This window comes from Lepidochelys kempii, chromosome 12 (assembly GCF_965140285.1).
Source record: "Lepidochelys kempii isolate rLepKem1 chromosome 12, rLepKem1.hap1, whole genome shotgun sequence".
Classification (NCBI taxonomy): domain Eukaryota; kingdom Metazoa; phylum Chordata; order Testudines; family Cheloniidae; genus Lepidochelys; species Lepidochelys kempii.
Window position 1 is genome coordinate 39735130 of NC_136391.1, and position 14175 is coordinate 39749304.

General features: G+C 55.4%; 1 protein-coding gene across 1 annotated transcript; it reads right to left on the reverse strand.

The window, feature by feature from the left end:
• Nucleotides 1-349: 349 nt before the first annotated feature.
• PABPN1L (PABPN1 like, cytoplasmic) lies at nt 350-12339 on the reverse strand. Its single transcript, XM_073308490.1, has 9 exons — nt 12320-12339; nt 11068-11245; nt 7412-7520; nt 5958-6025; nt 5166-5272; nt 3079-3166; nt 2193-2338; nt 1837-1847; nt 350-450 (listed from the first exon to the last, which is right to left on the reverse strand). The coding sequence occupies exons 1-9, from the start codon at nt 12337-12339 to the stop codon at nt 350-352; spliced, it is 828 nt and encodes a 275-aa protein (XP_073164591.1).
• Between the last annotated feature and the right edge of the window lie 1836 nt (nt 12340-14175).

A 14175-nucleotide genomic window follows, 5' to 3' on the forward strand; every position in this document is an offset into this window, starting at 1 on the left:
CCTAGTAGGGAGAGTACCACGGCGATAACCTGCCACGACCCCTAGACAAGAACAAAAGCAGTATCAGAAAGCACAGGGCGGCTCAGGCAACGGTCTTAGGTCAGCGATTTAGTCAGTTACCGAATCAAAACTGTGTCTGCTCTTCAGCGTGGGAGAGACCTGCCGTTCGAGATGGCCCGGCTGCCCTAGGCCTCACACAGACGAACGAGCAGCATTCCTGGTCCTCAATATAGCCCAGAGAGAGCTCTTGTCTCCTTGCTCCCAAGCTGCGTCAACTCACAGTGTTATAGCCTGGTCCGCCCGGTGATGGCACCGCATGAGACTGGCTCGGTCGATTGCTGGTTTCTCATCAGCGGGGCACATGGGCCTTGATAGGCTCACCATCCATTTTCGAGGCAGCGGCGAGTGGCTCTGAAGGGAGCCCCTGTGCATTCCTGGGCTGGAAGGATGCTGGAGTGAGCGGAATGTACTAAAAGTTCAAGCCGCAGGGCGCAGGCCTGCCCACAGAACCATTATCTAGCACCCTGGGTCTTCAAAGTGCTGTGCAAGCATTTCGTTAGCACAACCCCACCAGGAGACTGAGGCACAGACGGGGAGGTGACCTGCCAGGTCAGTGGCAGAGCTGGGAGCAGAACCCAGGAGTAGCCAATTCCTAGGGCTGCGCTCAACTAGATCACGCTGCCTGCTTTCACTGACAGCATGGCAGGGCCAAGAGGAATTCCCTATGCCACGGGAATAAACCCGACTATCCACAGTGAGGCTATAAAGCCGAGCAAGCCGTATCTAGCAATGGGAGCACTTTCATGCTGGAGAATCGGTCCCAGCGCTCATCTCAGTGTGCCTTGAAGCCAGCCATTCTTGGGTCACCGAGGTGGAAGGACATCCACAGGTACTGCACGCCCTGGGCAGCCGTCTCCCACAAGAGTCACTGCTCATTTCTGTCCCTTTCAATTGCAGGAGAGCTGCAGCCCGCAGGCCCTGCCAGGGTGCCCATGTTCACATCTGTGTGCGGCTCCAGGCCTCCCGCTTGCTATGTGGACACATGGGTGATGTTAACAGCATGTGACTGCCCGTGGGACCAGGAGAGGAATATGCTTCTAGTGCAGGCTTCTCTCTGAAGTAACATCCTCAAGCCCTTAGGAGAAGATTCCGGCAGGAACACGCCCCCTCCCCCTCCCACCCCTGACCCCATCTCTCACCCCATGGGGAACACTACTCTGGTTTTACTGGGGGGAGCCAGAAGTATCAAGGCTTGTGTTGATTAACCCCCTGCTCCGCTTGCCCTTAGCAAGTCCTGTCTGTATTCTTGCACTCTATCCCTTGCATACCCCTGCCTCCTCTTCTAAATGGGACAGCTTACATGGACTGACAATTGGAGCGACTTCGAAATCAGAGTGGAAACCCACCCTGAACCAAGGAAAGGGATTACTGCAGAACAAACACGGCAGCAGCCAGCCATTAAAACAAAGAGCGCATTACAATAGAGAGGCAATGTGGGCTAAGGGAGTAAGCATGGCCTGCAGGCTGATTCAATGGCCTTGGTTCTGCTAGACCTTTCTCTCCCAAGTTTTCCCACAGAGCGAGGGGAGCACTTGCATAGCTGGCAGTTACCTGGGCCTCGTTTTCACTCCTACATCACCTAGATCTGTTCCAAGCAGGGCCAGGCAGGCCACCTGGAGACTGAAGTGCCCGCAGCCAGTCTACGGTAGCACTCACACTGTTCATGGCACTGCAGGTAGCCATGGAGGAAAGCTCAGAGAAGAGTCTAGTGCAGATACAGGGAGTGTGCAGCTTTGGGGCAGGTGTCGCCACGTGGGTTTCCTCCTTTTGGAAAACAGGGATAAATACTCCCACCTTCTATCCCCCACTCCCTGGCAGGTGTAGGGACTCTGCTGGTGTTTGTCCCAGGCCTTAGCCATGGAAAGGGCTAGGTGAGTGCTTTGTGATATTCCCAGCCTCCCAGAGCTTCTGGAGTGCTGACCACCCAGCAGCTGGTCTGATAGGGACAGCCTATGCTTGAGACACCTAGTGACCAGGGAAAATGCCCTCCTCATGCCAATTGCAGAGCTGATTTTGCTACCACAGCGACAGGCCTGGAGACATCCCACACCAAACCCCTGCCGGGCAGGAGAGCACATGGGATTCTCCATTCTACTGCCGACCTCCTGTCAGCAGAGAACGTCACCGCTCACCTGTACACTCTCCCTCGGGGTCTTGATCTCAGCACTCCATAGACGTTTGCCCTTTGAGACAGGCCCCCCCTGCTTGGAAAACGGCCCCTGGAGCCCCCACGGTCAGTTGTGCTGATACCTGGCATGTTGGTCCTCTTGGGCAGGACCTGAGACAAGTCAAAGATCAAGGAGTGGCTAGGACCCTCCCTGCCCCAACACTTAGAATCATAGAATATCAGGGTTGGAAAGGACCTCAGGAGGTCATCTAGTCCAACCCCCTGCTCAAAGCAGGGCCAATCCCCAACTAAATCATCCCAGGCAGGGCTTTGTCTTCCCTCGCAAACTCCCTGTCACTTCCCTCGCAAACTGCGCGTCTCCCACTCGAATCAGAGACAGCGTATCCTGGGGTCTCGGTGAGCCAATAGCAACAGCTTCCCAGTCTGGTATGGCAGGGAGCAGGGTTTGAAGGTGGCCATGAGTGCTACATTTCCCAGGCCCTCCCTGCACTGAATGGCCCTCCCCGAGTGGAGCTGGCCCCTGGTCCCCAGAGGGCAAGACCTATCACCAGATGGGGCAACGTCTCCAAGGAGGGAGGCAAGAGGCAAAACCAATGAAACAAATAGCAAAGAAGCTGGAGCCAGGCAGGAGCAGCTCAGACCCTGACTCAGGCCTGCATCCTGGGAGACCTGGAGTCATGACTCAGCACTGGAAGGCCTCCTTTTCAGCGCCCAGAGTCACCTGAACAAAGTACAAACAGCTGTAGCCCAATGATACATCTCTTGCCCAGTCTGTGGTCCGGGTGCAGACCCCCGGGAAGCAAAGTGCATTTGGCAGGAAGGCGAATCCCTCCCTAGGTTCCTGGCACTAGTCACTCCTGCCTCGCACCTGTTGGACCCGGTGTCTTTACCTTGATGACCCGGCCTCTGAACATGCTCTCGTCCAGCTCCACCGCTGTCTTCACAGAGCTCTTGTCTTCAAACTCAATGTAAGCATACCTGGAAAGGGAAAGGAAGACAGTGTCTCCTTTGCACTGCAGCATCTGCTTGGGGAAGTCACAACACAGTAGCCCCCGCAGGTGGCCAGGTAACGTCACAGTCTGCTGCTCAACATGGGGAGTCTGTCCTGCCACTCTAAAGGCTTTTCCTTCAGATAACTGACTAGGCACCTCTCCAGACAGCACTGAGAGAATGGAGGGTAGCAGACCACACGAGACCCTGCTGCATCACGGCTGGCACAGTAGCCATACCTATCGCCATCGGTTCAAATTATTCAGGAGGTGCAATCAACCATTAAACAATGTTTACAGCACGACGGTTGCCAGCGCGCTTTCCCTGGGCTGGGATCTCTCTCACCACCTGGTGAGCCATGCTCTAGACAACCCGCCTAGGCAGCATACAGCCCCCTGCACCAATCTGAAACCGAGCTCACACCTAGCATTTAAGTGCAGCTCTCACTAAACAGATGCTATTGAGTCCAGATTGCGACGGGGACTGGGCCTGCAGCAGAAGTTTATAACATGGTTAGAGCTAGGAAAAGCACCTGGAGCTAAGCTTCCCAGGGGATTTTGAATCAAGGAAAATTCTCCAGCTTCAGTGACCAAGGAAATCATGCTATAGCTCTGAATCCCTGGCAGTCTTAGGCTCTGATACTGCAATTGATGGCACTTGGCTGGACTGCTGGGCCTGCACAGAGCCTCACTGAAGTCAGTGGGGATCTGCATAAGCAGTGAATTCCACCCACACGTTTCCGGTGCAGGACTAGGGCCTTCACTTGCAGGTTATCCAGGGCAGAGACCAACTTTATGGGTGTCCCATAGCACCGAGCACGTTGCCAGCACGTTCAGAATAAATCTGGACTCTCTAGAACACAGGGAGACAGCAGGCTCATGACTCTGCTATGCAAGAGGAGAGAAGCAGCAGCCAAGTTAGTTATAGAAATAAAAATATACACCTCCGTGTTAATGTAGAGGGGGGTGTTTACATGTAGGTGGCTAACAGTTATTCTGCAGATAGTGCTGGAGTATGTATGAAGAACTAGCTGGAGAGGCTGTCAGAAAAGCTCATCTCCCCTCCTGAGGGTAGTGGGCTATGGATTGAGACAAGTGAGTGCATTAAGCCATTATCTGGCCTGGAATATGATGGATCTTATGCAATGTCCCATTTAATTACTTTGTTCCTCATTGGAGCGTACTCATGAAATCACACAGACCCGAACCCTTGTACAGAATATGCACAATCGCACCTATCGTGACCTTGCTTACGCTAAATCTGAACAGGTGTATGTGACAGAATGGACACGTGCCTCATTTTGCGCAATATATTTTTAAACAGTCACTTAAAAATACCCAGTCTCCCCGGGTTATATATTTAGGACACATGGCATTTTGTGCAGTGCTGCTGCCAAGCCAACAGAGGAAGCACGTGTTAAGAGCCCAATTGCCAGAGCCGTGCTGACACCATTCATTATATCAGTGAAGTATCGGAAGTTCAGACATGTTCTCCGCAGCGCCTTTCATCCCAGCTTGTGCCAGATGGAACAAGCGCATCAACAGAGACAGAAACGACATTGACAAGTTTCCAGACAGGGTTTCAAACATCCGTAAGAGGAAGGAGTAAAGCACTGGGCTTCTGAGGTAACCTCCAAAACCAGACGTGCCAGGTCTGCAGAAGAGCTCTCTGCACCCAGGGTGGGTGGCAATAGCGGAAGAGGACAATGAAACAAACCTGAAAACCTAACCCAAAGCAAAGCTGGTCCTACAGCTGGTTTCCCTGCAGATGCTGGAAGTCAGACAGAGCCGAGGTTCCTGCAGGGATTTGATGATCCCAGCTAAAGACGGGAGAAGAAATAGGAGTGGCCCCCTCCCTAGTTAATGGGGCTCAGGGAAAGGAATTTCTAGAGCAAAGATATGAAGATCATGCATTGTGTTCTCAGAACATACTTCTCATCCCACCCCGAACTGCCACAATCCAAGGGTCCCTAGAGCACAGCACTGACCCTTTGGGATGTCCAGAGAATTTATCACAGAGGATGGTCACTCGGTTGATCTGTCCACAGCTATTGAAATGGGACTCCAGCTCTTCTGCTGTTCCACCATAGTCCACCTGCAAAGACATCCCCATTCCATTCAGATGCCATCAAGGGCACATGCCCATGCCCTGCCAGCCAGCCCCAGAACCCTTCCTGTGAAAGTTTGCGCCAATCAAGAAGTGAAGCGGCTCGGGCTGCATTCATCAGCTTTGGCCTTGTCTTCCCCAAGGATTCTCAGCAAGATGCTCACTGGCACAGGGGTGACACTGGCTCACAAGGCCTCGTGTAGACCCCTAGCACCGCAGCAGCTCCTGAGCCTTGTGCTGGCCGCTCACTGCACCGGGGTGACGCTCAGCCAGAAAGAATCAGACATTCCAGTTGGAAACCTGAAGCGAAGCCATGACCATCCGATCAGGGAACAGGAACAATACCGTGTGGCCTAGCTAGTCCAAACAAAACCACTTGTGTTTTTGAATATCCACAAGTGAGCCCCAGACCCAGGGTTAATGGTGGAAATTATCAAGCAGATAAGTTTGAAATAAGTTCAAGCCAGCGGCTCCACCCTTTCCCCTCATCGGAGGGGATGCGCAGCACATCCGGTAACGAGTCATTCATCCCACTGTGCTCCTAGGGGGAGGGCAGGGACAGACAGTCTTATGACACATCCCACCCCCAGCCCATTAGCTCTACTGAGCTTTCTGCCCTGGGAACATCAGCGAAAAGGGGGGCTCATCGTGGTTTTTGACCTCTCCCACTTACATTGCCCACGTAGATGGATCTCTGATCAGCCTCAATTTTCTCCTCTGTGGTCCTAGGAACGGGAATACCTGCAGAGGCAAGGGTTCCTTTGACGGTGCTGTTCAGAGAGCGAGCGACAGGGGGCAGTGGGGTTTCTGGCCAAGTGAGGTTGGTGCTGATGGGAGGGCAACCCTGACAGCCCTAGAGACTGAATTACTAGCCCCTTAGCCCTTTGGAGCAAGAGGTCTCCTCAAAGATGAAAGACAAGGTGTCCGTTTATTCTCAGGACATGCTTCCTCCACGCATCACCCCCTGCCATTTCTGTCCTGAGCACCCCCAATCCTCAAATCTGCCAACGTGCCTCAGGCCCGATCCAAAGCCCACCTCCCCCTGTTCCACTCCAGGGCCTCTCTAGTCATGGCAAACCACGCAGTGGGTGTTACGGACAAACTAGGCGGAGGCCACTGAACTCATTTCACATGTGACAGCCGTATCTGAACCACGATCTCCAGAGGTGAGAGCTGAGTGTGTTGATGCCCTGCTAGGCCCAAGCCTTTGTTGAGGGAACCAGTCCTGCAGCCGTCTGTGTTTATTCTCTTCCTCATTTGGGGTCTGTCCCCCTTTGGGAAGGGGGAGCATTACCCCAAACATGCCACATTGTGTCCTTAGAGCATGTCATCACCAGAGAGGCGTTAAGGCCCCCCGCAGAGGGTGGAAGGTACAGGGGGGCGAGGGGTATTTTACAGGCTCAGACCTGTAACCCATCTAGCCTGCCTCTTGGAGTGGCCTGAGCTTTGGAGAGAGGCGCTAGACCCCGACCCCTCCACCCCCCACTGAAACAGCCAGCCCTGGGGGAAGGATCTCCCTAGCCCCAGGAGCTGGTTCGTGCCCCTAGAGCTGACCTGGCATAGCAGGAACAGCCAGATGATAGAACTTCGACCCTGGAAAGCTCCGGGTACTTGTGCCAAGCCAGCAGCTTTGGCACCAACAGCACCTTCAAAGAACTCTGCCCTCACGCCCTAAGCCTCAACACCCCAGGGACGAAAGCTGTATCCATCACTGACTGAGGTTAAGCGACTTGTCCAAGGCCAGGCTCAGGGCAGAACCAGTTGCAGAACTGGGGACAGAACCCATAAGCCCTCACTCTGAAGCCCATGCTCAGTGTCCTAAGCCATGCGTAGGGGTCCTCCATCCACTCGCACACAGCCGAGACCCCCCATTCTCCCACTGCCTCCCTGCCAATTATGCCTTCGGAGGCAGACTAGGCTGGGGAGCCTTTGACACTGTCACTGTCCTCCCCCGCCCCGTGGCTAATGGGGATGTGGCACTGGCTGTCCCTTGAGGTCTCAAACACGGCAGCATTTCGCCCTGTGGTAGGAAATCCTGTCCCATGTGCCTCCCAGGTGTAGCTAAACCCTCAGCTTAACACCTCCCCTTGGGAGCCAACCCCGCCCTGGGGAGCTGCAGCGCCGTACCTGCCTGCGATCTCAGGATGAGGTGGTTCTTGGCCTCAGCCTGCAGCTCCTTGAGCCGCTCATCCTCCTCCTCCATCTCACGGACTTTGGCCTTGATGGCTTCCAGTTCCTGAGCACCAAACCCAAGAGGCCGAGCACGTGAGAACCCAGTGCAAAGAGGGGCAGCTCTGCAAGAGAAGACCCCAGGGGCAAGTCCCGTTTCCTCCCACCTGGCATCTGTCTTGTTTGCTCAGCATCAGCTCTACAGGGCAGGGCCTGTCTCATGGGGGGGGTGAGGGTGTCTTTGCAGTGCTTGGCATGATGTGGTCCCGAGGGCGACCACGACACACACACACACCACCCCTTCGGGATGGAGGCCAGAGATGGCATCTCCCAGAGCCAGGCTTCATCCTGGGATCTCTGAGCAACGTACAAAGCTCCATTAATGAAGCCAGGGCAGAATTACCTCCACTTTGCAGGTGGGGAAATGGAGCTACAGAGCAGGGAGCAGCTCTGGGGATGTCCTAACCACTAGGCAACGCTGCTCCTCTGCCAGTAATCACTGGAAGCCCTGGCAACACAGCCCCCCGCAGCCTGTCTCCATCACCGCCCAGCTCACTCCATCTGCCTGGGCCACTGTCACGGCAGAACAGGGGTGGGAAGGTCGGGTCAGCTGGGGAAGGATGGCAGGTGCGTGTCAGAAATAAAGGGCCAACTCCTACCCCCTGAGATGGGCAGCTCCTGTGGGAATCCCCTCAGGCTCGCACTCCCGCAAGATGCTAGGGGCAGGCGGGGCCCAGCCGGAGGCCAGTTCCACCTCCTGCTGCTGCCTCCTTCCTTGCCCCATGAACCCTGGCTGCTGGCCTGAGACAAGGGAGGCTGCTGGGAGTAGCTGCTGTCTCCCAGCTCTGCTTCCTCTTGGGCTTACTGAATCGCCTCCAAGTGTCTGGATACTTTCCCCATCAGGGGGTTCTCTCTGGGGGGTGCCCTTCACCCCCTGCTCACGGGGAGGGCCTGAGCCAGTGCTCTGCTCATCCGCATTCAGCTCCACCAGCCCCGCAATGCACGCAGCGGGGGTGCCCTGCACTGCAGGAGCTGCGGCTTTGCTATTCCTGGCTCATCCTGACTCGGACTCCTGAGTCCCCTGCAGGGGAGAGGGTAATAACGGGAGCAGACACTGCAGCTAGGCCTGGCTAAGGTGCCTATCATGGGTGGCCGAATGCAGCCAGGCACCAGCAGCCAGTCTGGTTGGTTTGGGAGGGGGGGTCTCACCCTCCACCCCAGCGCATTAGGCCAGTGACTGATGCTCAGAGGAGCTGGGGCTGCATAACCCTCGGGTGAAAGGCTGGAGACGTTTGTCCTGGATTTAGCCATCCTCCCCCTCTAGACACTGGGCCCCGCTCGTGGGCAAAGATGTGTAGTTGCCACCGGTCCAGGTCTGCCCGCTTAAGGTGCCGCCTTTCCCAACATGGGGACCCTCCCATGGGGGAAAAGGGGGGATGTGCAGCCACCTGAATCCTGCATACCTCTCCCCCACCAAGGAATGCTGCCAGGGGAATTGCATCCAAAGCTTGGGACTGGGGCCGTAGAGCAGAAGTTCCGAGGTGTGGGCTTAAAGGGATCTTACTGCAGCAGGGAGGGAGATAAAGGACTGGCTTTTACCTGTAAAATGGGCTCATTTGCACAGATGCTTTTAATAGGGCAGGGGCAAGGCTTATTTTTACCTAGGGTTCGGAAAGGTCGTGACATTTGGGCCCAGCGAACCCCCAAGAGAAGCAGCCTCCGAGCCTGGATTCTGCAGCACCGTTACGGTTTATCAGAACCGTACCGGACGTGGTCGTACCAAGCCCTCCGATAAAGGCTGCAGCCCGAGCGCATTGGGCTCACTCACCTCCCATTGCAATGCACTCACTCCAGGGTTGGGGAGGGGCTTGGTGAGGTTGTTAATTAAAAAGGAGACATTTCAGCTCCATATTTAAGCTTTGGAAAAACAAATCTAAGATCAAGAGAATTGTTTCTCCCCCAGTTCCAGCGCCAAGTAGCATTTGCTTGGAAGTAAACCCTTTCCTGCAGCATTGGTGAATATTTGTAGGGAGCATCGGGGCATTGTGGGAGAAAGCACGGGACAGCGGGGGAGAACAGCCCTGGGATAGCACGGGAGACCTGGAAATGTAAGACTGGCTACAAAGAGAAATAAGAGAGATCAGTTTAGTTGCACTAGCCAAGCCAACTACCCAGCACTAATGGTGCAAGTTACACAGCCTGGAGGGTGAACGCGACGTTATCAGCTTTGCTGCTCAGGGGCCAGGACATTTAAATCATATTTTACTATTAACTTTAAGACATTTCTGTGTGTATGAGTCTCTTTCCCAGGGTTATTTATGTCCATCCCCCCCCGAAGTCTGGTCACTGGCTCACACCCTCCCAGGAGGTGCGTAGTGTGTCCGTGTTTTGGAGCGGCCCTCCCCGCAGCCAGCCAGCACTCTAACCAGTCTCACATTTGTTGAGTGACGTCATTTGGGGTTCGATATTTATCCAGAGTAGGAACAAACCTGGTTTATTGCTGGCCTGATGGTAGCACCCAGTGGCGCCAGGTGCTGCCCATCTGCCCCATCCTAAAGAGCTTATGTTCTCGGGTCCGTCTTCACTGCGGAGTTAGCCTGGGCTCTTAGCCGGGGGCTGCCCCCTCCCTCCTGTCCACACACAACACTCTCTCACCCAAGTGCAGTGGTGCTTTCCTCCGGGGCTAGCTGGACAGGCTGGGCAATAGGCTAGAGCTTGGGTACTGCTTTCACTTGACCGGGTAAGGCCATGTACCTTGCAGTGAGGACACAGGCTAGATGCTGCCGAGCCGATATCCTCCAATGCCCTCCTGCAGTTCTCCCCCCTTGAGCCCAGAGGATGACAAGTTCCCTCCCAGTTCACTGGGAAAGAAGCAGAGCGGCTCAACAGCACAAGGGGATGTGCCCCCAGACGTCTTAGCGACGCCTCCCGAAGAGCCCAGCATCCACAAGACTGCAGTAACTCAGGTGGGGCTTTGCAGTCTGGCTGCTCACGCCTAGCCAGGCTAACCCGAGCGCTGATCGCCCGAGCGAGCTCTGCAGTGAGGACACAGACAAAGGGTACGTCTGCACCGCAAGCGGCAATTCAAAACCGGGTGTATTCGTAACTCGGGTTAAAACACCAGCGAAAACCCGGCAACTCTTCTCAACTGGGGTTAGCTGCGCTGCCCCACAAACTTCAGCTGGAGCAGCTTATCCGAGTTCAAGCAGAGTTATTGGGTCTTCCCTGCGATTAGCTAACTGTGGTTAGCTAAACTCAGTTAAATACACCCTTTTTTGCAGCAGCAGTGACAAGTGACTTGCCCAAGGTCCCAAGGCAGGCCAGTGCCACAGCCAGGACCAGAACCCAGGTGTCCTAAGTCCTCCCTTGTCCAGTGTCCCAGTCACCAGCCCATGCTTTTGTAAAGCATCAAGGGGATGAAATTAGTGCCACAAAATCACATTCAGCCAACCAATGAATCACACTGCTCCCGAGCCTTGAGGGAAAGGTGTAGCAGAACCCCACCCTGCATCACCACTGTAAAGTGGGGGAGGGGGGTTCCCCTCTTGCCCCATGGCAGGTCCCTGGAAAGACACATCAGTGGTTGCGGCTCAGTGCTCTAGACACATACTCACCGGGTCCAGCACACCCAGCTCCTCTGCGCTGTCCCCCTCCAGCGGGCTCAGGTCTGAGTCTTCGTCCGCGGCCTTCTGCCGAGCTGCCATCTCAGCCATGTCCCAGGAGGAATCCACCCTGGCCAGGGACGGTGGTGGGTCCTGCCACCAGGCCCCGGAGGGGTCCAGAAGGAGGGGGCTTTATGGGAACCGTGACAAAAACAAAGAGGTTTCAAATGACATTTAAGCAGCTAGAGACGCTGGGTTCCACTGAGATGCTGAAGCACTTCCCAAGTTTTCACCCATGCTCCCCCCCAGACATATTCACAAAGCCCCCTCGTTATCCTCCCTCAAATCCCTACTCTGCCACGGGCCCGACACAAAACTTGGCCCTGGTGTGCCGAGAGCACGGCCCCTCGTGCTGATCAGCACGGTCATTGTTTCCTTGCGCTCCCCCTTTGGTCTGTCTGGCTCTCTCTGTTAAGTCTCTGCTCTTATATTGAGCTTGTCAGCTCTTTGTCCAGCCCCTGGCACACTGGGGTCCCTGGTCTATGACCCAGGCGGACTCTTAGGTACGATGGGAACACAAATCGTCAATATGACTAATCTTGCAGCTTCATCGGGAGTCTTGCCACTCTTGGTGTTTTGCCTAAAGCCCCAGCTCCTGGAGTCGTGAGGGTAACAGGAAAACTGCAGCTTACATTTTTTTAAAGTAAGTCTCCGGCCCCCCTAGCTGCTGAGAAAAGCAGGGCAATGGGAGCTGGGGAGAGCCAGAAGGCAAATAAAGAGAACCCAACACTGATTATTTTTTAAAAATCTCATGAGCATCTCATGACACCCACTCCTGAGTTCTGAGCGCTTCGGACTAGATATGCTGCAGCACCTTGCACGTACAATGGCTCTGAACAGGATAGGAGCTATGTATTTTCCAGGCCAGGCCAGTAGCAGCCATCTCTGTGCCCCAAGCAAAGGCAGGGCAGCCTTGGCTTTTTGGAAGGCTTTAGACTCACCAATTGGGGCAAACTGTCCCCCACCCATCCCAGTGCCCCCAAAGCCACAGGTTTGGCACCGTCACTGAAGCATGGCTGGGGCAACCATAGCCCTTTGCATTGCCAGAGCACAGGCCTGAGGTTATAACTAGGCAAGTGGATGCTTTCACCAGTGCCCGGGGCAAACCAGTCCAATGTCACCAGCACTGGAGGAACAGAAAGCAACAGGCAAATCTGGGGGACACCCCATTCCTGCAGCAGGGGGACCCTGCTCCACCCTTTACCTTGCTTGGAAGCCAAACATTTTGAGTGCTCCCCTTCTCACAAACAAACAAATCAACCCCCTGTAGGGAACCTGGAGACCAGGAGGAAGCTGCACCTGGGGCAGCCCCTGCCAGCTCTCCATTTGATACATCAGCAGCCAATCACAGGCAGCGGTGACCCACCCAGGGGCGGAGGGGTCCCAGCCCAGCTGGTGTGAGCACCAGAGCTCCCTGCTGGGGGGTGTCAGAGCAGCTCACATGTTCATAGGTTCCCTCTGCTGGGGGAGCTAGTTTGGCAGTACAGCTCCTTGGGTAGCAGCTTCTGTGCTTCAGAGTAGCAGGTTGGGGGTTCTAGACCCCTGGTGACTAGCTAGCTGATCACACAAGTGTCCTCCTCTGCCTTATTATTGGGGGTCACCTTACAGCTCCCATTCCCCTCTGGTTTCAGCGTAGCAGCCGCGTTAGTCTGTATCTGCAAAAAGAACAGGAGGACTTGTGGCACCTTAGAGACTAACCCATTTATTTGAGCATGAGCTTTTGTGAGCTACAGCTACGTACATCCGATGAAGTGAGCTGTAGCTCGCGAAAGCTGATGCTCAAATAAATTGGTCCGTCTCTAGGGTGCCACAAGTCCTCCTGTTCTTTTTGCATTCCCCTCTGAGCTGCTTGCAGGTCATGTCACTGCTACTTCCCGCCCTGTAAGGGTGCACTGATGCCTCTCTGCCCAGGGCTTTTTTGGGATGGGAGGCTTAGGTGGTGGAGGGAACTAAATCAATACTAGCATTGTACCTCTCCCCAGGAGCCTGCCTTTGAATCCAGACTGGCTCGCACCGAGATGCGTATGGCCCCCGAGACTGCAACGGGGATCCCTGCCAGCTGGGGTGGCCGTGCATTGGCAGAGCTACGTGTATGTGTCTGGGATGCTCTTTATTTGGGCCCCAATCCAGGGAAGCAGGTGTCAACTTCAAGCATCTGAGCAGCCCCATTGGACTCAACGGGATTACTCATCTGGTGCTTTAGTGCACGGCTGGAGCAGGGCCTTGGCCTCCGCTGTCCCAGCCCCGCCGCCAATACTGCTGTGGTAAGAAGCCTTTCAGCCCAGCATTTCCAAGCCAGTCACCAGGGCATCCGCCCCCGTGTTTGACACCAATGCACGGCTCCGGGCCCTGCACAGAACATTGCTGGCCCTGGCCCTGAAACGAAGCTCACCTCCAGTAGTTTTCGTACACAGACATTTAGTGTCCGTGGCATTGCGAAGCTCCCCTCTACTGTCAACACTGGGGAGAGGGGAGCTGGAGAGCAACGGGGGGCTGCAGGTCAGGACTGAGATGCATTGAGTGAGGCTGCTGCGGTTCACCCCAGAGGTGGCTGCAACTCCATGGTGGAGGAACCAGCCTGCTATACACAGGGCTTATTCACCTGAAGCCAAAGTAATGAGGACTGTGGGTCCCAGCAGCGGCAAGCCCCCTGGCGGGGGGCAGAGCAGTACAAAGTGTCCGCCCGCCCTGCTCCGGAGTGAGTAGTGCTGGCTGAGCTGGGGGCATTGGCCTGGATGCCTGGGGGGGTGGGGGGGGGCGAGTGCACTGGTTCACCACATCCCTACCGCCCTCACCATCGGCTCAGCCCTTTCTCAGGAGAACCAACACGGCCTGGCCTGGCCTGTCTAGGGGTGAATCCCTCTCCCCTGAAATGGGCCCACTTCCTGCTCCCATTCCCCTTCCCCAGCTGCACTCCTCCTCCGTTTACCGGTGCCAGCCCTCCAGCTGGTGGCTCTTGTTTCCTTTCTGCCCCCACCTGGAGCAGCGGCCCCCTGCTCCTTGTTTCCAGATGTTTTTATCTGCTGCAGCAGCTGACAACAAGGAGATCCAGAGGTGGTG

Coding starts and splice junctions, on each gene's coding strand:
- PABPN1L (XM_073308490.1), bottom strand. CDS start 12,339: ATGTTTGGCTTCCAAGCAAG. Junction 7,521..11,067: donor AGCTGGGTGTGCTGGACCCG/GTGAGTATGTGT, acceptor TTTGGTGCTCAG/GAACTGGAAGCCATCAAGGC. Junction 6,026..7,411: donor CATCCTGAGATCGCAGGCAG/GTACGGCGCTGC, acceptor TTGCCTCTGCAG/GTATTCCCGTTCCTAGGACC.